Source organism: Microtus pennsylvanicus, chromosome 1 (genome assembly GCF_037038515.1).
Source record: "Microtus pennsylvanicus isolate mMicPen1 chromosome 1, mMicPen1.hap1, whole genome shotgun sequence".
Classification (NCBI taxonomy): domain Eukaryota; kingdom Metazoa; phylum Chordata; class Mammalia; order Rodentia; family Cricetidae; genus Microtus; species Microtus pennsylvanicus.
In genome coordinates, this window is record NC_134579.1 from 203831104 (window position 1) to 203856424 (window position 25321).

Consider the following 25321-nt stretch of genomic DNA (forward strand, 5'->3'; position numbering starts at 1 on the left):
TCCAAGGATCCCAGAGGCTTTGTACCCCCTTGAAACTAGACAACATGGGCACTAGGAACTGAACTTAGGCTTCTGCAGGAGCAGTGTGCACTCTCAACCAGAGCCATCTCTCCAGCCCCAAGAGTTCTATTCTTCAACAGAAAGGGAAGAGAAGCTACCATGACACCAGAGGGGAAGGAAGATACACCAGCCTGGCTACGCTGTAGTTGGCTGCAGTGTAGGAGTGTTTACAGCTTTCAGCTATTACCACAGAGCAGCAAAGAGCAGGGAGAGATGCTGTAGTTAGCAGAAATCAAGCAGCTCTAGAGGAAAACACTGTGCAGCTTAAAAACATTGCCTTTATTCAGAACCTGAAAGAGTTTAAAAATCACACCATTATGAAAGTTTTAAAAAAATATAGCACTCAGTGCAATGAAATACTACATTTACTTATTTTTCAAAGACTTAAGGCAGATTTCTGAGAGTTTACACGTGAGACGTTACCTAGCATGACCCAAACTCAACTATCCATTTCTCATATCTTTCAATATCTGCAGCTGATACCGACTTAGAAACTTTCTTTAAAGCCATTTCAAAATCCTCCATGGTGGTAGGCATATGCATTTCTTCTCTGGAAAGGTTTCGGATTTCTTCTGGAGTTAGACCCTCAATACGCCTTCTCATGGCCATCAAGGATGCGTCCCTAGGTTTAAGTTTTAAAAAAGCCCAAAGTGTTACTTTAATTGAATTAAAAAAAAAAAACTGTCAAATTCTCTAAGATCTTACACATACTACATACATACATTAATATTGCACTGCACCTTACATGGCTTGCTTTGAGTTCTTTTTAGCAATGAAATCGTCCAAAATGAAATAAGTATACTAATATTCAAGTAATAAATACTGAATATACACAGTCCAAGATAAAGTATAAAAAAATCAAGAAGCTTGCAATTTCATCTCCTTATGTGTTCAAGAAAGAATAGGTATTTACCATGAGGACAGAAAGGAATGTTAGTTAGCAGTAACTTCATTTGTATATATACTCTCTGACCCTCAAGTTCTGAGTGATGTGCTCACTTAGCAATGAGGAAGCTAGGTAGGCAAGCCTCTGAGACCTGGAGCAGGGCCACACGGTGCTGAGCTAACTGGACAAAACATTTAGGGCCCAGTGACAGAAAACAAGACTATAGTATTACAGCCTATGCAATCCTGTGAGAACATTAAATACACGTCAGTCATTTCCCATCTAATATTGCAGGGAAGCAAAGCTTCTTGAACTTACAGCTTTCAAGTGGACTGGGGACCATCAAATGCAAGACCTGTTAACACTAACTTAAAACCAACTTGTAACCATAAATATAGTGTAGTGTAGGGTTGGGTTCTTTGTAGCACTTGGGATCAAACTCAGGGCTTGCACATGCTAGGCAAACGCTCTACAAATGAGCTATATCTCCTGGCCAGTGTAGGTCATTTGCCTACAATATAAACACCAACAACTGAAGTTTATGCTTACAAAACATGAGAGAGAGAAATACACACCTGCATACATTGGTAATGTCCGCACCCGAGTAACCTTCCATGTTTTCTGCTATGCTTGCAAGGTTAACATCATCAGCCAATTCCAGCTCTCGAAGACTTATTCTTAACAGTTCTTCTCTGCCTTTTGCTGATAGGAGAAACATTTTAAAACATAAGCCTTCAATGGAACAGAATATTGCTAATTTTGCTCAAGCAATAACCTACTTTCTGATAACAGTTTTAAAGATGGCCTCAGAATGTAGCTCAGGTTGCCCCGAATTCATTATCCTCCTGCCTCAGTTAGAAGTACTAGGATTTACAGGCAAAAGCCACTATGTCCCCCTCAAGCCCACGGAGTATTGGGAATTGTTTTCCAATTCTTGGAACAAGTGTACTCATCAAGTTATCAAGACTTCCAGGTTCTAGATCTAGCCAAACAGCCACACAGGCAAGGGCATGCATCTGCCTCCTCAAGGAAGGCTACCATCCGTTTTCAATTACAAACTCGCTGATGATACCTGACGGCAAAGGAATGTAGATCCTTTTCTCAAGACGCCGCCTTAAAGCCTCATCTATATCCCAGGGGAAATTAGTAGCTGCCAGAACCATAACCATCTTGGAAGGGTCATCATTTTCTGAGGCGCCTCCAACACCTAAAAGGGTAGGGAGAATAAAAGTTACTGCGTGAGATTCATGAAATAAAGCTCAGTTCTTTACAGACTATGAAGCTGTACACAGTGAAGCAAGGTGGTGCAGTCTTCCAGCATCCCTAAGACTCATGTGAGTATGTGACCCAAGAAAATGAGGTTTTGCAGTACACAATAATACAACTCAGAGGGATTTAATGAAAATATCAGCTCATCTAATTACTTACCAATTATTTAAAAAAGAAAAAAAAATCACTTGACATGGTGATGCATTCCTTAAATCTCAGCACTTGAGAGGCAGAGGCAGGTGGATCTCTGAGTTTGAAGAATCTCAGGACACCCAAGACTGTGTAGAAACCCCGTCACAAACAAACAAACAAACCTATCGGTCTGGAGAGACACCTTAGTAGTTAGGAACCCTGACTGCTTTTCAATTGCCAGCACTATGTGGCAGCTCACAACTCTAGTTCCAGGGGTTGTGACACCCTCTTCTGGCCTCCTCTGGCACCAGGTATGCACAAGATGCACAAACACATGAAAACACACATGAGTATATACTCAAGGAGCTGGAAAGATGGCTCAGTGATTAACAGCACTGCTCTCATCCAGAGGTCCAGAGTTCAATTCCCAGCAACTACATGGTGGCTCACAACCATATGCAATGAGATCTGGCTCCCTCTTCTAGTCTGCAGGCATAAATGCAGACATAGCATTCCATACAAAATAAATAAATAAATAAACAACTCTTTTAAAAATAAATAAGAATGTATTCACAATTTATGTGTGGAAGTATTCCAAGTACATACACAACCTCTAAGGCCAATTTGTTTGCATTTTATGTCTACTTATTGTGGCTAAAAATAAGAAATCAATATATATGCCAAAGAGTGGTGTATGGGTGCCATTACTTCTGATATGTCACACAATCAAGAATATCTATCCATTTCCTGCTACGGATCTCTTGCCCTGAAGTCCTCCTCTCTCATCCTTCTGAATGTGCTGGACTAGCACCACAAACAGCTCCATTCCCAATCTATGCACAGACATATGTGTACCATCCATCTGAACCAGCAGCTCGGCTTTCACCCTTCGGCTTGCTTCATGCTCTTCAGAAGTCCCTCGGCGACTACAGATGGAATCTATCTCATCAATAAATATGGTAGCTGGAGAGTAAAACCGAGCCTAAAGGGAGAAACCAAGCAATAGCAGGTGTTAGGGTTTTGATTTTTCTTATTTAAAAATAATCTGAGGCTGGGAATACACCTAGAGATGGCGTGCTTGCCTGCTCTGCCCAGTGTCACGGAAATAAACAATTTGAAGATTAGGAACTGGGAAACGTGAGCACTTCCATCATGCAGACAGGCAATTCACAACCTTCTGTAACTCCAGTTACGGGGATTTGACACCCTCTTCTGGCCTTTGTGGGAACCAGCACACCCAACACACAGACATACACACAGGCATTCAGATTTACACAGAAAATAGGAATCAACAAATCTTTTTAAAAAAACTAGCAAACAACTAAAGAGGCTGCCATACACCTTTCCTCTTGCCTAAAGGAAATAAAAGAGGCCATGGCATCATATTTAATTGTTTTAATTACATTTATTTGTGTGCATGCATGTATGTGTGGCTGTAGAAGAGCCACAGAGCGTATTTACATAAAGACAACTTGCAGGTGGTCAATCTCTTTTTCCACCATGTGGGTCTCAGGGATCAAAGTCAGGTTGACAAGCCTGGTGGCAAGCACCACTGAGACATCTCGTTGTCCCATCTTTTTCTTTTTTGGATACAGGAATGTATTAATCCCAGGTATCCCCTATTTGCTCTATAGCTGAAGGTGACCTGAGTCCATTTCTCCTGCTGGGATTTGAGATGGGCACTGTCACAGTCTAAAACATAGCTTCTAATGAAAACATAGACATCATCATTTTTCCATTATATAAACTCTCTCTCCCCCTCTCTCTCTCTCTCTCTCTCTCTCTCTCTCTCTCCCAAAACAAAACAACCATAAAAAAAGTATCTGTGTGATAAATACAGGATTATCCTATACCCTATTATATGAACAACTATGATAGGACATTTAGAAGTACTGGTAGATAGTCTCAAATTCTAGAAAAAGCTTGGTTGAAACCATTCCTTTACATTATAGCATCCGTCTAACAGAGAAATTCTAGTTAGATGGTCATTTTTACATAAACTTACTTTTTTTTTTTTTTACATGAAATGTATCTTAATGTATTGTTTTCAAGACAGGGTTTCTCTGTGGTTTTGGAGCCTGTCCTGGAACTAGCTCTTGTAGCCCAGGCTGGTCTCGAACTCACAGAGATCCACCTGCCTCTGCCTCCCAAGTGCTGGGATTAAAGGCGTGCACCACCACCGCCCGGCATCTTAATGTTTCTAAGTAGATTGTTAGAAGAGTCAATTTTTACTGTGGTGGGCTTTTTTTTTTTAAAGCTTTGGAGCCTGTCCTGGAACTTGCTCTTATAGACCAGGCTGGCCTCGAACTCACAGAGATCCACCTGCCTCTGCCTCATGAGTGCTGGGATTAAAGGCATGTGCCAACACCACCCAGCTTACTTGTTGTGTTCTAAGCACATGAACGAAAATTAAATTTCATTCTGTATGTTGTCACACCAAGAAAAACCCTCCATTTCTGATTCTTCTGCTTCAAGTGAAGGCTACAGGACACATGCCAAATTGGTTCTGCTTGGCTTGGGAGGGCACTGTGGAGAGATATCAATGGACACCAATTGGCTCTGGCTTCTGGTAAGGGAAACCTCTGCTACGTGCAAACCATTGTTGGTAACAGCCCACTATTACGAGAATCCAACCAAGAGACATTCAGAAATGGCTCATCACACCCTCCTCCTAATCACGATACGAGCACAGGCTTTGACTGGAGGCCAAATGCTGACTCCTGGACTTCTGAGCCAACAGCTGCAGTGAGGGTGCACTCTCTGGCTCCTGCTTCTCACCTCAGGCCCCTTATAAGCCTGCCCCAAGTCAAAGCCAGCCACACGAGAGCACTGATCAGGAAAACCTCTAACCATAATTATTTTAGACTCTTATAGCACATTAGTAATGCTAATGCCATAGTGTGCACATGCTCAGAAACTAGATGTAGCCCCACCTCTGGAGGAGAGGAAATAAACAGGAACCCAAGTCACTCATATTTACAGAGGTCCTTGGCAGAGTGTCATCCTATCCATGTAAGGGGAAGTCAGAGGTCCGGAATCACTAGAGCTGCCTCAAACATTACCATTTCAAACAGAAGACGGACAAGCTTCTCAGACTCTCCTCTGTATTTGGAAGTCAGCGTTGATGAAGAGACGTTGAAGAATGTTGTCTTGCATTCTGTAGCAACTGCTTTAGCAAGGAGTGTTTTTCCAGTGCCAGGTGGGCCAACCATCAGTACTCCCTGTAGGAGTAGAGCAGTGTATCATATAACAGTGTAAGCAAAGACTTCATCTGCCATTGCCATTTCCTTCCCTTTTCTGTTTTTTGAGGAAGACAAACACAAACGAGGCCTTGACCCCCCGGACTCCTTGATCCTCCTGCTCTATGCTCTGGAGGAGTGGGACTATCAGTGGACACCACCTTGTCCAGTAGCTTGCCCTTGTTCTAATGAAAAATACCAAGTATCAAATTTCACTAAATTTATGAAACAATGAGACAAAGAACAAAGAGAAAAATGAATGTTATTTCATAACAAAGTTTTACTTATTTACTTTTTGATATAGGGTCTCATTAATTTAGCACTGGCTGGAGTGGAACTCACTCTGTAGACCAGGCTGGCCTCACACTCACAGAGCTCCACCTGTCTCTGTCTCCAAACTACTGGGATTAAAAGTATAAGCCATCACTACTGGAACAAATACCTTTTCTATTACACAAAAGGAAGATAGTAACATTAAAAGTTTGAAATTCAGTTAAGATAATTATTATTATTTATTCAAAAGATTAATTATTAACAAATGATATTTTAAAAAGTAGATAAATGCTCACTCTTAACCCACATTCCTTTAAATAGCTCCTTTTCATATCATCTCCAAAACTACTATGACAAGTCATGTGACGTGATAATGGAGCGCACAGCCAATGGGTCCTATGTGCAGCAGAAGGTCACTCTAAGTGTGCTGTGTGCGGGCAGAATGGTCCCCAACACTGTACTTACTCTGGGAGCCTTGCACAAAACTCCAAATAATACAGCATAAACTTTTTCAATTTTTTTGGCGGGGAGATAGGGTCTTACTCTAATCCAGGCTGTCTTGGAGCTCACCATGTAGCCCAGGCTTACCTCAAAGCCAATGTGATCCTCCTGCCTAAGACTCCTGAGCACTGGATTACAGGCTTGAACTACTACACCTGGTTTAAATTTTTCCTTACTCCACTTTCTCCAATCTGAGTAAGTAACGGCTCTCCACAGCAGCACTGCCATGTCCTCTGACGACTTACTTTCCATGGTCTCCTAATGCCCTTAAAGAATTCTGGCATCCACATTGGTAACACCACTGCTTCCTTAAGCAACTTTTTAGCTTCTACTAAATCAGCAATATCATCCCTGAAAGAAAAGATACTTCATCAGCCAACCCCTTACATTATATATCCAGCCCTATAATCATCACCCTGACAACCTTCACCCACACAGGATTTTATGGCACAGACAAAACACTAGTCTTACGCTCTAATCAGTATACACAGAGGATAACCTTTGTCTTTAGTTCTTGGTAATAATGGTTTTCAGTTTAACTCAGGAGAGCATAGCTCTCATTCATTCATTCTCTATGCTGCTGGGCTAGTTTAAAATTTGTGATGTGATATGACCTAAGTCAAGTTTAAGCACTTCCTTAACTGAAAAGCTTGGGACCATAAATGTTTGCATACACCTCACCACTTAAGCATTCTCTAATCCAAAAACTGTTCAGCTTAATTTCATCTAAAACTCTCCAAACTTTCAAAAGATAATGTATTTGCTTGTTTAAAAAAAAATGTAGCTTAAGGCCCTAAGTTGGATAAATGAATGACACAAGCCAGTACTTAGAAGGAAGCCTGTTCCCATAGAAAAAAGTCATTTACCTCTCTCTACACTTGAAAATATACCCAATAACCAGACAGACAGTGGTGGAGCATACTCAGGAGGCAGGAGGATCTCTGAGTTTGATGACAGCATGGTCTACAGACCTAGTTCCATGACAGCCAGGGCCACACAAAGAAAACCAAAACCAAAACAAAACAAAACAAAAAATAAACTTGAGGGGGCTGCAGGGATGGCTCACTAGTTAAGAGCACTGGCCACTCTTCCAGAGGTCCTGAGTTCAATTCCCAGCACCCATATAGTAGCTCACAACTGTCTGTAATTCCAGTTCCAAGGTATCCGACACTCTCACACAGACACACATGCAGGCAAAACACCAGCTCACGGGGCTGGAGAGATGGCTCAGAGGTCTTCCAGAAGACCTGAATTCAATTCCCAACAACCATGGTGGCTCACAACCATCTATGAGACCTAATGCCCTCTTCTGGTCTACAGGTATACATGCAGGCAGAACACTGTATACATAATGAACATATTATATATAATAAACAGATAAATTTTTAAAAAACCAACAACTCACATAAAGTAAAAATAAATTATTTTTTAAAATGTGGATATTGGTACATTTTTGGATTTCTGATTTTTCAGATTAGGGCTGCTGAACCTGCAGTGTCATTGAAGCATTTTATCTTATATTTCATAACTCAAATGGCTTAGAAGAATGGCTATTTTAAAAATAACAAATAGGGCATAGAGCAGATATAGCTGCTAAGCTTCCAACTTTACTAAGAGGCAGACACCAGCAGTAAAAAAACATCAACATCATTATGAAGTTCTTCCCAGCCACTAGAATACCTATCAGTACTACTAGTGTATGCAGCAGTTTTATTATGAAAATAGATTTTACTGCATAAATATAATGTGTAAGGATAATGTATATTTATGCTGTATAAATATTTTAGTTGAAAGTATGTAACAAGCCGGGCAGTGGTGGTGCAGGCCTTTAATCCCAGCACTCGGGAGGCAGAGGCAGGAGGATCTCTGTGAGTTCGAGGCCAGTCTGGTCTACTAAAGCTAGTTCCAGGATAGGCTTGATAGCTACAGCAAAACCCTGTCCCGAAAAACAAAAAAACAAACAAACAAAAAGCATGTAACACAATACAACTAACTTGTAGAAAAGTGATCTCTTATAAGACACTATAAAAATTAATAGCTCCTTTATTAGATATAAATAAAGTTGAGGATCTTCCACTAATAGCAAATAAAAAAAATCTACCATAAGCCATAGACATAAACAAAATGAATTCATAAAAACCTCCACCTCTGGCTGGTGAGCTTGCTCAGTGTGTAAAAGCAGTCACTGAACCAGACTGAGGGTCTGGTCCTCAGAACTCACAGAAACGTGGGTGAGAAGAGAATCCACGTAAGTTTTCTCCAATCTCCAATCTGTGCCATAGCACAGGCTCTACCCCATTATACACACAATAATAAGAGTTTCTGCTTGTTTGTTTGGTTTTTTCATGAGAATAAGAGGTTTGTTTGTTTGGGTTTTTTTGTTTGTTTGCTTTTTGTTTTTTCTTTAAGTATCCCTGGCTGTCCTGGACACAGAGATCCACCTACCTTTGCCTCCCCAGAGCTGGTGTTAAAGGCATGCAGTACCACCACAGGGCAATAATAAAAGTTTAAAACAAACAAACAAACAAAAAAACCAGGGGGCTGGAGAGATGGCTCAGCAGTTAAGAGCATTGCCTGCTCTTCCAAAGGTCCTGAGTTCAATTCCCAGCAACCACATGGTGGCTCACAACCATCTGTAATGAGGCCTGCAGGAAGAATACTTATACATAATAAACAAATAAATAAATATTTAAAAAAAACCAAACCTCAATCTTTTCAACATTAGAAAGGGACCCAAGAAATGAAATTAGTTCTTAGTCCCTCTTTGTATATGACTTATTAATTTAAAAGAATCTTAAGAACGAGGGATATTCTGTTCTCAAAGAACTTGCCTCATATGTATGAGACCCTGTGTTCAATACCTAATATCACACACACACACAGCGCCTAATGGATGGCTCACTGATAAGAGCACTGCTGCTCTCACAGAATGCCAGATTTGACTCCCACAATGCAACTCACAAGCATCTGTAACTCCAGATCCAGGAGATAGGACACTGCCTTCTGCCCTCCACAGGCAAAACCCTCATTCACATAAAATAATAAACTTAAAAATGCAAAATACAAATAAAGTTACAAAAACACTTCAAACTGGGCTGGAGAGATGGCTCAGTGGTCAAGAGCATTGCTTGCTCTTCCAAAGGTCCTGAGTTCAATTCTCAGCAACCACATGGTGGCTCACAACCATCTGTAATGAGGTCTGGTGCCCTCTTCTGGCTAGCTGTATACATAATAAATAAATAGATAAATATTAAAAAAAAAAGCTTCAAACTAAAGTCTAGATAATGTAGTACAATTGGTTTAATACTTGATTAGGAAGCACAAGCCCTGGGGCCCTCACCATCACTATGTAACTTGGCCACTGTAACGTATGTCTGTCAGCGCTCAGGTCAAAAGGACAAAATTCAATGCTGTGCTGGCTACACAGCCATTTTGGAGTCAGTCTGCATACAGGGAACCCTGTCTCACAACAAACAGGAATAAAAATCTCAAGACACCATGTGGGTGACGCAGCTTTCCACTTATGTCCTGTGTATACCGCAGATCCTCTAATTGTCTTCAAAGACAGATCTTTGGCACATACCCAGATTTTCTCCATCTCCCAAAACTGTCATCAGCTCAATTATCTTGAGATGTGACTTACCACCGAACATTGGGATTCTGAGAAATTATATCTCTTTCCAAAGCTTCTACCAAGTCCTTGTCGTATCCAGTGCTGTCAAATTTATGTGCCTCTGGTTCCGCAACTGCAGCTGGTGATTTGTTCTACATGAGGAGATAAAAACAGAAGAAATTTTAATTAGAAGTTTGTATTTTGTTTCTGTGAATCAGAAATAATAATCAAACCAAAGTGATTTTGTTTATGGAATGGTCTCCTGGTGTAAACCTAACACAAGTCAAACTTCTGACCCTCTTGCCTCCCAAACCTGGCCAAGGAAAACCAATTCTAATTAATCAATATAGCTTTTTCCAAGACACTATAGGCCAGAAGGAAGTGGTGCAGTATCTACCAAGTGCACAGGAAACCCAGAGTCCTTTCAGCACAGTAGCCTCAAGAAAGGAAGAGGATAATAAGACAGGCGTAGGAACACAGGCCCAGAATCCCAGCACTTGGGAATTAGGAACAAGAGGACTGAGAGACACCTCACTAAACCCAACCAAACCAAAACCACACCCCTCAAAACAAACAGACAAACAAACCTCAGATAAGAAACTAGCAGAACTTTATCAACCTCAAAACACGGACAGGTCAGGAAACGATACATGGAACTATGTAAATATGGCAGGTTTTATTTCCCCAAGTTTTCTAAATTACATTAAACAACAAAAGCAAAAATTACAAGTCTAATGCAGTTCTAAATTAATACAAAGGAAATGTTTTTATTTGTAAAAAGGGATAATAAAGAGATATAGAAGACTTCTGTACTCAGAAGTCATAAAATGACTATCAGCAAGTCACTTCACAACCCCCATATCGATCGATCGATCGATCGATCGATCGATAGATAGATGTGTATCTACTTAATTTAAGCAAAAATTAAATTAATTTTTAGTTCTGGCCAACCAGTTGTAGCACAAGCCTTTAATTCCAGCACTTGGGAGGCAGAGGCAGGCAAATTTCTGTGAATTTAAGGCCAGTCTGGTCTACAAAGCAAGTTCCAGGACAGCTAGAGCTGTTACACAGAGAAACCCTATCTTGGGGGGGAAAAAAAGACAAAACAAAAACCATTTTGTTTCATGGGGACTGGAGAGAAAACTCAGTAGTTAAGAGCACTGGCTTCTCTCCAAGAAGTTCTGAGCTAAATTCCCAGCACTCACATGGCCCTTCCACCTGTCTGTAACCATAGTCCTATGGGATCCAGTGCTCTCTTCTGATGTGGAAATGAACATGCAGACAAGACATCCATACACATCAAGTAAGTAAATCTCACTTTTGTTGGTTTGTGTGTTTAAGTATGTCACATGGCTGTGGGGTTCTCTGGAGATGGAGGCAGAGGAGATTGAGCGCTCTGATGGAGTTGCTAGGAATCAAACTCAGGAAGAGCACTAAACGTACTTTAACCACTGCGCCATCTCTCAAGCTCCACCTTTCACTTTCGAAGGCCATAACATTTACCTTATCCTCTCTTCCTTTATTCTGTTCTTTCTTTTCCCGACTACGAACAGCTTTCCCTCTGTCATTGTGAAGATGCTGTGCAGACGGACGGTGATTTCTGACGACTGTGCCTGCGCGGTTACTATGTGGTTTAGGGTCATTGTACTGAGAAGACTGGCGTTTCCTAGGTCCTGGTGAGGGTCTAAACAACACAAGATCATTAAAATCATACTTAATTCCTGAAGTAGCAGGGTACACACCCAGCTAATGAAAAGAACTAAAGAAGTCAAGGCAAACACCGAGCACAAACTTTAGGATGCTTGAAACCCAGGTAAACTGCTATGGCCAATAACAGGGATGCAGTACTGTCATACTTTAGAAACAAGGGAAGTAAAAGTCACTCCTATTTAGGACATTACTGTGCAGCAAGGAGCAGTTATCAGAAAACAATGTTCATCAGAAGAACCAAAATGCAAATGCTGGATTTCTTCTACCACGGCTACACAAGCAATTCAGTGTGATTCTACTTAGAATATATTATAATCTTGTGGTTTAGCTAAAGGTTTTAATAATTTCCCTATTCTAAAAGACTAGGATGAAAGTTGGGTACAGTGGTACATGACCTTTACTCCCAGCATTTGAAAGACAGAGGCATGTGGATGAATCACTGTGAGTTAGAGACCAGGCATACATAGCAAATCCAAAGTTAGGGTTATATAATTAGACCCTGTCTCAAAACAGAAAAGAAAAAAAAAAGGAAGGGAGGGAGGGAGGGAGGAAGGAAGAAACAAAAAAAGAAAAGGGAAAAAAGGGTGGTGGCTGAAGAGATGGCTTAGCAATTAAGAGCAGTTGTTACTCTTGCTGAGGACCTGGATTCTCAGTTTCCAGGACACACATAGCAGCTCACAACTGCCTGTGACTCCAGTTTCAGGAACTAGGAGAACTTTATCAACCTCAAAACATGGACAGGCCAGGAAACAATACATGAAACTATGTAAATATGACAGGCACCAGGCACACAGGTGGTATACACATATACATACAGACAAAACATTCATACACATAAAATAGGTAAATAAAAATAAATACCGGTGGAAATTCAAAATCTCATGGAAGGTACCTCACGCTCATACATCACCCGCTTATTTCATTTTGACTCAGTGGCAGAATGTAGACCTCCATATTTAGTGGCTCTTTGATTAATGTGGGATGAATAAAAACACACAAAACCCAAAAAGAACAAAAAGGAAAAGGGCCTATTCTCAAGTACCTCAGGGTATACTTCAATGAAAAGAAAGTATATTATCTAAAGTCAGTGCACCTTAGTTGTCGGGGTTTTGTTGTTGTTGTTGCTTTGGTTTGTTTTTTGTTTGTTTTCAAGACAGGGTTTCTCTGTGTAGTCTTGGTTGTCCTGGAACTCACTTTGTAGACCAAATTTAAGGTGGGCCTTAAATTCAGAGATCTGTCTCCCGCTGCCACCCACGTGCTGGGATTAAAGACACGAGCCACCAGATACCACCTGGTACTTTATTTGCTGTCTCTTAGTAGAAAACTGGGCATAAATGCCAAAGAAAGCCAAGCAGGCTCAAAAGCCTGCCAGTCTAAATCCCTCGATTTACATGTGGAAAATATGAGTTACAGATGCATGCATGGTTTTCCAGCAGTCACAGAGTGAAGAAAACTCCAGTTCCCAGATGTCCTCAGTCTGTAAGCTGAGTCAGCTACTTTCAGCCCATGCACCAGTAGTAGTTCCGGCTACTTTCCACCTCAATTTGATACACATTTAAACAATTCTAAAAGGACATTTCAGTACAAATGTTCCCCATGTCCCTGTCTCCCAGAAACCTAGTCCATCTCCTAGATATGGCCAAGGCAAAATCTGTCAGCTTCTTGGGCAAATCTTCTTAAAAAGTCTCCACTTACCTTCGCTCAACAGGTACAGGCAAGGACCACACTTCTCCCTCAGAAGCCGGAAGCTCATGCTGCGCAGCTTTTAGAGGAGTGCTGTCCAGTTTAAAGCTCTCGAGTGTTTTCATGATGTCCTTAACATGCTTAGCTTCCACATTTATTTCCTGCCAAACCTGGTTTCAAAGAAGAATATGACTAAATTCCTTTCATTTAGGGCCATTTCCTATGTTAGAAGCCCCAACTGATCGAGAGTGAGCAAACTACATCAAACATCTTACAAAATTGCAACGACTGATTTTCTGTTCTCAAAATTAATTCTGAAAGAATGATTTAAAATGCTAGCTAAGGGGCTGGAGAGGTGTCTCAGAGGGTAAGAGCTGTTCTTCCAGGGGACCCGGGTCTGATTCTCAGCACCTGCACGGCAGCTCACAACCATCTGTTAACTCCACAAGGGATCTGTTGTCCTCTTCTGGCCTCTTTAGGCAACGTATTCACTTTGTGCACTGCCATTCATGCAGGCAAAACACTCACACACATAAAATAACATCTTTTAAGACAAACCCTGGCTAATTAAATTGATACCTACATAATTCTTTTTGCTTTTTTGTTTTTGGAGACAGGGTTTCTCTGTGTAACAGACCTGGCTGTCCTGGAACTCACTCTGTAGACCAGGCTGGCCTTAAACTCACAGAGATCCGCCTGCCTCTGCACCACCACCGCCCAACTAATGCCCACATAATCCTTCTTCAAACCTTGCAACAACTGAAAGGTTAGCTGCAACTTTCAAGTTTGACAAAAACAAAACTTCTGCAGGTTGCCCTTTGATGGATTTATACTATTTAACCAAATGATTCTGGTTTTAAACAAGGTTCCATGAGTATTGTACAGCGGCCTCAAAGTCACAATTCTCCTGCCTGGGCCTCCAAGGTGCTAGGATTGCAGGTGTGCATATCAGGGTTAGTTAATTTTTAAAACCATGATCGAATTTCATTACACAGGGTAATGGTTGTACAACATTCTGAATGTATTTAACACTACTGAGTGTTAATAGTATAAATTTTCAATATGTTTAGAACTTTATACTGAACTATACATTTAAAGTGATTTATGTATTTTTAAAGTATGTTTCTCTCCCAGAAACATGAATATGGACAGTCCAATTTAAGAAAAAGTTATTTTCCAAAAGAGGCTACTTCTCTCCAAGTGTTACAGACAAGTGTGGTACTGTATTTACACAGCATCCAGGAATGAACAGTTCACAACAATTTCAGCCTAAGGAACCACACATTTCTGTAATGTTCTGTTCTAACAGCTGAACTTTGAAAAATGCTGCCCTAGACTAGATTTTATAAGTTCCAGGGTTTCTAATTATAATTTTCTTCTGGTCCTTGTGTCTAAAATTCCTTAAATGGGATTCAAATATGATCAGCTTTGTAAAGTTCTATAGGAAATAGGTTCTGCAAGAATTTGCTGTCATTTGCAATTCCAGCAACGACATTAACAAATCAACTGCAGGGCTTGGATGTAGTGGTGCAAGCCATTAATCCTAAGAATGGGCAGGAAGAGACAGGATGATTGAGTACGAGGCCACGATAGCCCATACAGCAAACTCCAGGACAGCCAGGGCCACAGAGAAAGACCGTCTTAAAAAAAAATAAGAAGGGCCAGGTGGTGGTGGTGCACGCCTTTAATCCCAGCACTTGGGAGGCAGAGGCAGGCGGATCTCTGCGAGTTAGTTCCAGGACAGGCTCCAAAGCTGCAGAGAAACCCTGTCTTGAAAAGCAAAAAGAAAAGAAAGAAAGAAAAAGGAAAAAGAAACAAAAAGAACTTTCACTTTAAAAGTATTAATAGATTACAATAATCAGAATAATGAAGCAGAGGTCACAACACTATTGATATTAAAGGGCTGCTGCTCACCATGACAGCGAGTCTTGGTTGTCAACCTGACTACCTCTGGAATTAACTAAAACGCCAAGCCATTAGGCACACCTGTTAGGGATGTTTAGTTAATTGGATCAGTTGAGGGGGAAGACCCACATCTTCTCGTGGCAGCCTGTATAAAGGACAAGGAAGAAGAACGTTTGCTCTTGCCCTGCTTGCACTCACTCACCGGCTCTAGAGCTTACTTATTCAGATTGCCAGAATATACTTTAGACCAGTTGTGAGTTCAACTCCAGCCTGGTCTACAGAGCTAGTTCTAAGACAGCCAAAGCTACACAAAGAAATCCTGTCTCAAAAAAACCAACCAACTAAACAAACAAACAAAAAAGCTTATACTCTCTGAATGCATGTACAGCATTGAAAGTCAATCTAAATTTTCTGAGTATTAAACCTAGCAGCCATGATTCTTACCTGCTGCCATTTCTGCTGGAGGTATGTATCTTTGACTGAATACAGATACTTGTTCATTTGGTCAAGAACTCCCTGATAATAGACCATTGCAGAGTCATAGTTTCCCAGCAAGGCATACTCACGAGCCAATTTTACATTCTCACTTATCATGAGAAGACTCATGCTCATATGTAAGCTAAGAAAAGAAGAAACAAGAAACATTTTCACGTTATACATCTCTTAAAAAGTAAGTACAAAGCTTCTTAAAAATATACTTTGCAGGACTCCTTTAATAAGGAAGTTTACAATGGGGTCAGTGAGACCATTCTGTCCTGACCTCCATGTGCATACACCACAGTGTACAACTGTCCCAACACTGACAAAGTAAGTTTTTAAACAAAGATAAAATAGAGTATTTTCTTTAATTTTGCCAAATACAAATAGACTAAATATTGTAACTGTAATTCTTGCTTGATACCTGTTTTGTTATATGTAATTTTATAATGTTAAAGTTAAAACCTCCCTTTTTAATTAGACAGAAAAGGGGAGATGATGTGGGATGTCCTTCTGTACACTGCGAATATGTGTTGCTTTTATTGGTTGATGAGCAAAGCTACTTTGGCCTATGGCAGGGCAGAATACAGCTAGGCGGGAAAGCCAAACTAAATACAAGGCAGAAAAAGCAGAGTTGAGGGAAGACACCCAGCAGTCACCAGAAAAGTAGGATGAGCCATGAGCTTCATGGTAAAACATAAAATGAAATGGGTTAATTTAAAAGAGCTGGTTAATAATAAGCCTGAGTCATCAGCCAAACTTTTATAATTAATATAAGTCTCTGAGTGTTTTTTCAGGAACCAGAGGTGGGGAAAAAACCCTCAATTTACACAATAAAATATCCAGATGGAACTATTGGGCAGTAATGGATAATTATTACATGGCTGGAACATAGTTCAGTGGTTAAGGGCACTGACTGCTTTTGCACACAGTGGCTCACAACTGTGTGTTACTCTATTTCAGGATTCCAACATCCTCTTGCCTCTGTCAACACCTGCCTGAAAGTGGTACACATAAATTCACACAGGCACACACCTATATGCATAAATAAAAATAAAACTTTTTTTAAAAAAAATATAAGGCTGGGAAGTGGTGGTGCATGCCTTTAATCTAAGCACTAGGGAGGCAGAGGCAGGCAGATCTCTGTAAGTTTGAGGCCAGCTTAGTCTACAGAGCAAGTTCTAGGAGAGCCAGAGTTACACCACAGAGAAACCCTGTCTTGAAAAACAAAAAACAAAAGCAAGTTCAATAATGCTAAATATGAGCATGAATTTTGTAAGAAAGGAACAGTTTGTGAGAATAAAGTTGCACACTCATTTTAAAGAACAATCAAGGAATACTTAGAGATATCATATATATATAATACATATGATATATATATATATATGTATGTATCAATGGCTCTATGTAGAAATGTTATAAAAGACTTCAGAGAAAGCCTCACAAAGGATTTGGTTTTGAACATTAATGATAGAACTATTTGAATTATCAAAAAATTAGAGGCAGGGAAAATATAAAATATATTATGTGTATGTATGAAAATGTCAGCCCATATTATGTATAATTCATATATTCAAATACAAAACACTACAAAAAAGTTGGAGGCAATCTGTTCTGTTAGGAAACTGGCAAAGAACACAGTAAACATATAGTACATGGAAGCAATAAACAACTTTATAAATAGCAAAATAAATAGATCATCAAAAATAAACGATTGGGGAACAAAAATCCTAGACATAGAACAATGTCTAATTTGAATATCATTTTATTAAAGTAAAAATTACCTATGCTACATAAACACTCATTTTAAAATATACATGTATACCTAAGAATGTATATGGAATATACCAATCTAAAGAGGGGGAGGAGAGAAATGTGAATCAAAGAATCAGGTACAGGGGGCACACACCTGTAATCCTAGCATTTGGAAGGTCAAAGCCATCCTCAGTTGTATATTGAGCTTGAAGCCAGTCTGGGCTAATAAAAAGGATGGATGAGATTTTCCTCCTGGTATTAAGCTGTGACTTCCATCCTACTCACTGTCTCTTGCTTATCCACTCAAAGGAAACCAGCTATTATGTGGCAAGGTCCTCTGTGAAGAGGCTCACACCACAAAGAAATGAGGGCGGTCTCAGGGCAGCAATTAGTGATGAACTGAGGTTCTCACACCAAGAACCCACAAGGCCCTGAATCCAGTTAGCAACCACATGAATGAGCTTGAATGCTCCTTTGGTTATGTCTTGAGATGACTGCAGTCCTGGATGACATCTTCATCACAGCTTGGTAAAAGACTGAATCAGAGGCATCACAAATCCACACATTCCTGACCCAGAGCAGCTGTGAGTGTGTGTGTTAGCAGTAAGCTGTGCAGTAACTGTGTGTGTTAGCAGTAAGCTGTGTAGTAACTGTGAGTGTGTGTTAACAGTAAGCTGTACAGTAACTGTGTGTTAACAGTAAGCTGTACAGTAACTTGTGTGTGTTAACAGTAAGCTGTGTAGTAGCTGTGTGTGTTAACAGCAAGCTGTACAGTAACTGTGTGTGTTAACAGTAAGCTATGTAGTAGCTGTGTGTGTTAACAGTAAGCTGTGCAGTAACTGTGTGTGTGTGTTAACAGTAAGCTGTGTAGTAGCTGTGTGTGTGTGTTAACAGTAAGCTGTGCAGTAACTCTGAGTGTGTGCTAACAGTAAGCTGTGCAGTAACTGTATGTGTGTTAGCAATAACTGTGCAGTAACTGTATGTGTGTTAGCAGTAGGCTGTGCGGTAACTCTGAGTGTGTGCTAACAGTAAGCTGTGCAGTAACTGTATGAGTGTTAGCAATAACTGTGCAGTAACTGTATGTGTGTTAGCAGTAGGCTGTGCGGTAACTCTGAGTGTGTGCTAACAGTAAGCTGTGCAGTAACTGTATGTGTGTTAGCAATAACTGTGCAGTAACTGTATGTGTGTTAGCAGTAGGCTGTGCGGTAACTTACAAGGACATAGCAGTATAGGCATGAATTGAGGTTAGGCCATCTTATCAGTAACTCAAGACCCAGCATCTAAGGAACAAAAGAAAAAGAAGGAAAAAAATCCTGCGACATAAATAACGACCGCCGCAAGTTGTAACCACGGATATTTCACCTTAATAATAAAGTTCCATAGCAGAGACTCTACCTCTGCTACCTGCTGTACCCTCAGCACTAAGGACACGCTTGGCACACAGACCTCAAAACACCTTTGAATGGATGACTGCTGTTGTGTTGTCCTAACACAAAACCCCTTTCCCTTGGTCTAGCTTCTAATCCTCAAAAACCTCACACTCCTTGATCCTCAGTTCAACCCACCAAGTCAGGATTATTATTTGATTAGTTTTTTGAATTTTTACTTTTTGTATTTAGGTGTTTTGCCTGAATGTGTGTGCACCAAGTGCATGCAGTGCCCTCAGAGGATAGAGGAAGGCATCAGACTCCCTGACAATGATGTTGCAGATGCTTGGAAGCAGCCATGTGGTTGCTGGGAATTGAACCTGGGTCCTCGGGAAGAGCAGCCATCTCTCCAGGCCCATTTGATTCCTCCGTGAGTACTTCTGCCCTGAAACCATCTCAGCACTATGGTGTGCCTAGTCCGGGCAGTGGCACAGGTGGAGAGGAACCTGGCTTGCTCTGAAGAGTACAGCTGATCCCTATGGCCTTGGATTAAGTTGCTCTATTGGGGAGGGGTCATGGTTCAGGACTCAAAGCTCATAAAAGTTATTTCTACCTTTCTTCAACTGTATGTTTTGAATTTCTCTTTCCAGTCAGAAAAAATTCCTTTCACACCAACTATTTTTCTTTCTTTTTTTCAGGCAGGGGGAGTGGCTGAGTGTCACAGCAGCTCAGGTTGGTCAAGAACCCACCTTAGTTAGCTCTCTTGCTCAGCCTCCCAAGTGCTGGGATACGGCTGAGTTACCATGCCACCTGTTAGTTACCATTCTAATAGACAAGTAGCAGAAAGTCAACCCAAGGCCACATTAACAGATAACATGCAGAATCCCTGGCTATCAAAGAAAACAAAGTGTTTACACATATACTACTACAGCACCCTTATTTCACTAAATGTCAGATTTTTAAAAAAATCATCACTTTCTACTACTTTAGCAATATCTAAGCCAGAATATTTTTTTAATAATTTTTATTTTATGTAGATTGGTGTTTTGACTACATGTATTTCTGTGTGAGGGTGTCAGATTCCCCTGGAACTGAAGTTAGGGACAGTTGGGAGCTGCCATGTGGGTCCTGAGAATTGAACCCAGGTTCTCTAGAATAGTAGTAAGTGTTCCCTTTTTTCAATTTGTTAATGATTTATTTAATTTTATTTTATGTGCACTGGTGTGAAGGTGTCAGATCTCGTGGAACTGCATTTTCAGACAGTTGTGACCTGCCATGTGGGTGCTGGGAATTGAACCCGGGTCCTCTGGAAGAGCAGTCAGTGCTCTTAACTGCTGAGCTATCTCTCCAGCCCCGAGCAGGAAGTGTTCTTAACCACTGATCCATCTCTCCAGCATCCTAAGTCAGAATATTAACACTGGTATTTATGAAATTCTTCAATTTCCCTTATCATTTCTGAAAGTCTACTGCAGGAAAATGGTTTATCCAGTATAGTATAGTATCTGGCAGTATTTGGGGAAGAGAATCTATGTAGAAGAAAAAGCTAAGAGGCAAAATTTTAATTAAATAGTTACAATTACTATTAACTGTAAACATTACCTACTAGCTCAAAAAACTGTTGCCTCGGGCTGGAGAGATGGCTCAGAGGTTAAGAGCACTGACTGCTCTTCCAGAGGTCCTGAGTTCAATTCCCAGCAACCACATGGTGGCTCATAACCATCTGTACTAAGATCTGGCGCCCTCATCTGGCGTGCAAGTATATATTGAGGCAGAATGTTGTATACATAATAAATAAATCTAAAAAAAAAAACCTTAAAAAAAAACTGTTGCCTCAAAATTCAGAATCTTAGTTGTTAGAAAGACAATCTGCTGCTTCATCTCCAAGTCCTTCCTTTAATTACTCAGCATGCTCTGTTTTGTTTACAAGGCTTGCATATAATTAAGCCAATGACTAAATTCACTTATTCAAACTGAAAAAGCTACAACAGGAATTTTAATTCAAGCATAAATTTAATTACATTAAGAAAAACCTTAGAGCTGTTTTAACAAACTTATTATCTGACAGGGAACAGTTCCTCCACAGAGAGACAAAGTACTATCTCATTCTCCCACCTCCAATGTACAATTAGGAAAAAAAGAAAAGAAAAGCCAGCAACTAAAGAGCTGCAGAGAAGAGAAAAGAAATCCAAACGCTGAGCAGCAGCCATCCAACAGGGTGTAGCCTTGTAATTGTTAAAGGCTGTTAGGCTGGGCTCCACTGAGAACTGCCATTTTTACTGGAGTGAACATAGATCAACCACTCAAGAAACATTTAAGGAGCAACAAGTTGCAAGGAATTTCTTTGAAGATACAGGCAGAAATAGACTGAATAGCTGAGGTAGTGAAGGCAGAGGTCTCATCCTTGGCTACAGAGACAGTTTGGACCACAGCACAGCCTGTCTCAAATATACACACACAAATAAACAAAAGCTAGCAATAAAGAACTGAGTGCCATACACATATGTGGAGGTCAGAGGCCAGCCTTGTGGAATGGATTCTCTCTCCACCCTGGCCTGGGTTCCAGGATTTGAACCGATGACGTAAGGCATACCTGGCGAGGTGTCCTCAAAGGGGCTAGAGACAAGCCATTTCAGGAAGTTCACCTCTGCAATATGAGGAGTTAGTTATTGGCAGCTGATGGCTGCCAAAGAATGGTCATTAATAAAAACTGAGGATCTAAAGTTGGGGAGATGGGGGCACTAGAGGGAGTTAGAGGTAGTGCTGGATGGGTACGATCAAAAAACACTGTATAAATATAGTCTATTTTCTTCTTTCTTTTTTTTTTCTTTTTTTTGAGACAGGGTTTCTCTGTAGCTTTGGAGCCTGTCCTGGAACTAACTCTTGTAGTCCAGGCTGGCCTCGAACTCACAAAGATTTGCCTGCCTCTGCCTCCCAAGTGCTGGGATTAAAGGCGTGCGCCACCACTGCCTGACTATAGTCTATTTTCAAACAATAAAAAATATTTAAAAGAAAAAGTGGCCGAGTAACTGCCTGTAACTCCAGCTCCATAAGATCTGATATCTTCTAACTCACCTGTGCCCATTCCCAAAGACACACACATATACACATTATTAAAAATAAAGTCTCTAACCAAAAATCTAATCCAGCATCCTCCTGAAAGCATCTGAATATGCCATGCAACTTTTTTTTTTATTGTGTGTGTAACATGCCACATGTGGAGGTCAGAGGACAACCTTGGAGCCAGTTCTCTCCTTCAACCCTTGCTGGCTTACAGGCTTTGAACTCAGGTCTTAAGGCCCACCTGAAAAAGGACTTTCAAAGGGGCTACAGGCAGACAAGCAATTTCAGGAAGTTCACCTCTGGGAGGTGAAAATGGCTACATTGTAATTTACCCAGTCACCAATGACAATAAGCACAAAAACTGACACCCCTCCCCCCAGAACAAAGCATGGTATAGATCTTTTTTAGCCTTTATAATCATCAAGTGATAAACACTCAAGCATAATAAAGATATCATTACTAAAATACAAGATGCATGCTTGCATGCATACACATATAAACCTCTTCAGGAAAAAAAATCCACTCTACAGGTGTTGGTACTTTCAGTTCATCTTGAACAAAACAGATTAATTAGTAAGTGTAACAACTGAAAAGTAACTTCAAAGCAGCACTCAAGCGTATCAAAAAACACCACAAGCAAAATCCATTTAGCATTTCATCTACATGAATCATATCTTTTTTCACAGTCAAGTAGAAAAGAAAACAAAAAGCATGCTGTTTCAAACACAAATACAGTAAATTCAACAAGATCCTCTAATCCTTCCTTAATATTTATCAAAATTTTGGTAGCAGTTTCAAAACCAAACACAAAATCCTTTGAAGATTGTATTTACACACACAGCTACAGCTTTCTTGGATAATAAACGCCACAAAGGTTCACAGGGTTTTTTGTGGTCTTTGAGGACTGAAAGTTGATCAACGCTGACTTTTTTTTTTTAAGCATGATACACTTCACAAGTTGCCAGTGTCGGTAGGAGGAAGTTCTGCTCCTAATCCTTGGTATGAAAATTTACTAATTACCAAACCATCTGCTTCAGAAAACACAACAGGATATTGAGACATTTAGACTTCTAGTAACATGACAAGAATATTTCTTGACACCTGCTTTAAGTGCACACATTCTGAAACATCAATGTTTCCAGCAGGAACTAAAGGTTTGATTTATTTTAAGAGAAAACGGCATCTTTTAGGTGTCGATACTGGCCTGCCCTTACAGTTCTGACAGGGAACGTCCTTAGTTGTAGCCACTAAGAGCACCTCCCGTACACATTCGCTACGTTCCCTTTTAAAAGATGGCCTGCCCATCTCCCATCTCATTTTTCTCTCCCCCCTCTCTTTCTTTCTTGCTCTCTTTCCTTCCTCTATCTCTTCTGTCACTCTTGTCCCAAGGACCAGTCTTTGCCCCCGTCTCTGCCCCTTCTCTCTCCTCTTCCATTAAACCTTCTGTGTGAGCCTTGTTGCATGATGAAGACTTCTCTTTGCAGCCTTTTTAAAATTACAAGTCTATGTTTGTATGCAATTTTGCAGTCACATACTTAATGAAACAAATGCTTCGAGGAATAAAGTTTCTCCACAGTACCCAATCAAAAATGTCATAAGCCTTCGTTAGAACACTGGGCTCTAAAATAAAAAATAGCCAACTTTAAGCATGTTCTGGTGGCACACATCTTTAATCCCAGCACTAGAAGAAGTCAGAAGAAGGTGATCTCTGAGTTTGAGGCCGGTCTGGTCTACAAAGCGAGAGCTCTAGGGCAGCCAGAGCTACACAGAGAAACTGTCTCCAAATTAAAAAAAAAAAAAAACTAAACGAAAGAAGTAAAAAGAAAGATCTTTGTTTAGGTATTACACCTAAACAAAAAAAAATAATAACAAACAACAACAACAAAACAAAAACGGTGCGTTATCTCAGCTAGTAAAGGCACTTGCCCAGCATGCCTGGCAACCTTAGTTCAACTCTGGGACCCCTGTAGAGGTGGATGACGGGAACCAACTCCATAGGCTGCCCTCTGACCTCCACTCGCGAGCCCACATCTACATCATACACACAGAATAGCAATACATTTTAAAACTAAAACTAAGGACAAATACAAAGGAGAAATAAGTAAACCACCAAGAAGCAGTACACCACCAACAAATTGTACGAAAAGAAGCCGAATCCCAACACCCAAGCCGTGGAGAGTTTACAGGGCGGAGGTTTCGGGGTGGGGGCGAGGACGCTTTCAACGCGTTCCCGGATCGGGTGACATCTGCACGGACAAGGGCCTGAGGTGGCATCACAAGGCTCCTCGGGCGGAGCGGGCGCACTGCGGCCGGACCACTCACCTGGCGTGCCCGAGGCTCCGAGACACGCTGCCCGCCGCGTGGCGGGGAACGAGGCACGAGCCGCAGCGTCACGTTCGCTCCGGGAGCCGCACGGCCGAGGTTCGCGGGCACCGCAGCTCCTGCTCGCGGCCAAGGTGCAGTCAAACCGGGTAAGTCCACTTCCAGTGCCCGAACGCTTCTGCCAGTCCCCCACCCGCGGGGCCACGCCCCGGAAGTGAGGGTTCTGACGCCTGCGCGCGCAGGCGGAACCTAAGGGGGCGTGGCCGAGCGCTGGGTGCGTCTGCGCGTTGCGCGCGGCGGCCTCTAGGGAGAAGGAGTAGGCGTGGGGGAAGGGGTTGGTGCTGCCTCTCCTATCTCAGACCTTTCCCTGTGGACCTTACTATCTCTTCCCGAGCCTTGTTACCAAGCTGCTCAGAGGTTAGAGAGTCAGGGGCTCCCTTACATGTGAGTGTCAGTGGTCAAGCCATTCGTTTATGACAAATCTTGTTTTAGAACCCGGTGCTTACTTATACCGTGTAGACTGGGACCCATGTCGCGGTGTAAACACAAATACCGTCAAGACATGCTATGGGGGAAATTTTATTTCCTTGGTTTTGTTTTGTTTTGGCTTTCGGGGGCTACCGTTTTAATATAAACATACAAGTAAAGTTATGCCCCACGTTTTGCCGATACTTACTCATTCTCTTTCACCAGTAGACAAAATTAAGTTAGGTGTTATAATTAGCACATTGTAGGCACAGACAGTGTTGTAGACAGAAAGAACCATCGACATAGTTCCCTTTAGGGGTACATATAATTCACTTTCTAACATTCCAGCCAAGGGCCAGGAGTCATGGTACATGACTTTGATCCTAGTGCTTGGGCGGATTAAATGGATCTCTGTGAGTTCCAGGTCAGCCAGGACTACGTAGTGGCACTCAAAAAACACATCCATTAACTCAATAAATACAAATATATTTAAGCTTCTGGTCCTCCTATTTCCACCTCCTCTGTGCTGTAATAACAAATGTGGGCCCCCATGCCTGTGGTTTGTGGTGCTGGAGATCAAACCCAGGTCTTTGCATGTGTT

At 41.2% G+C, this 25321-nt stretch overlaps 1 protein-coding gene across 1 annotated transcript; it reads right to left on the reverse strand.

The window, feature by feature from the left end:
- Nucleotides 1-407: 407 nt before the first annotated feature.
- Katna1 (katanin catalytic subunit A1) lies at nucleotides 408-24462 on the reverse strand. Its single transcript, XM_075949330.1, has 11 exons — nucleotides 24253-24462; nucleotides 15716-15890; nucleotides 13379-13536; nucleotides 11477-11657; nucleotides 10004-10125; nucleotides 6606-6711; nucleotides 5410-5568; nucleotides 3203-3329; nucleotides 2019-2153; nucleotides 1522-1648; nucleotides 408-682 (listed from the first exon to the last, which is right to left on the reverse strand). The coding sequence occupies exons 2-11, from the start codon at nucleotides 15881-15883 to the stop codon at nucleotides 484-486; spliced, it is 1482 nt and encodes a 493-aa protein (XP_075805445.1). The 5' UTR covers nucleotides 15884-15890; nucleotides 24253-24462; the 3' UTR covers nucleotides 408-483.
- Between the last annotated feature and the right edge of the window lie 859 nt (nucleotides 24463-25321).

Excerpts from the sequence above, each read along its gene's own strand:
- Katna1 (XM_075949330.1), bottom strand. The coding sequence starts at position 15,883 with ATGAGCATGAGTCTTCTCATGATAAGTGAGAATGTAAAATTGGCTCGT. Across the intron at positions 13,537-15,715 it reads TCCAGCAGAAATGGCAGCAG|GTTTGGCAGGAAATAAATGT; the intron begins GTAAGAATCATG and ends CTTTGAAACCAG. Across the intron at positions 2,154-3,202 it reads GCTGCTGGTTCAGATGGATG|GTGTTGGAGGCGCCTCAGAA; the intron begins GTACACATATGT and ends CTACCCTTTTAG.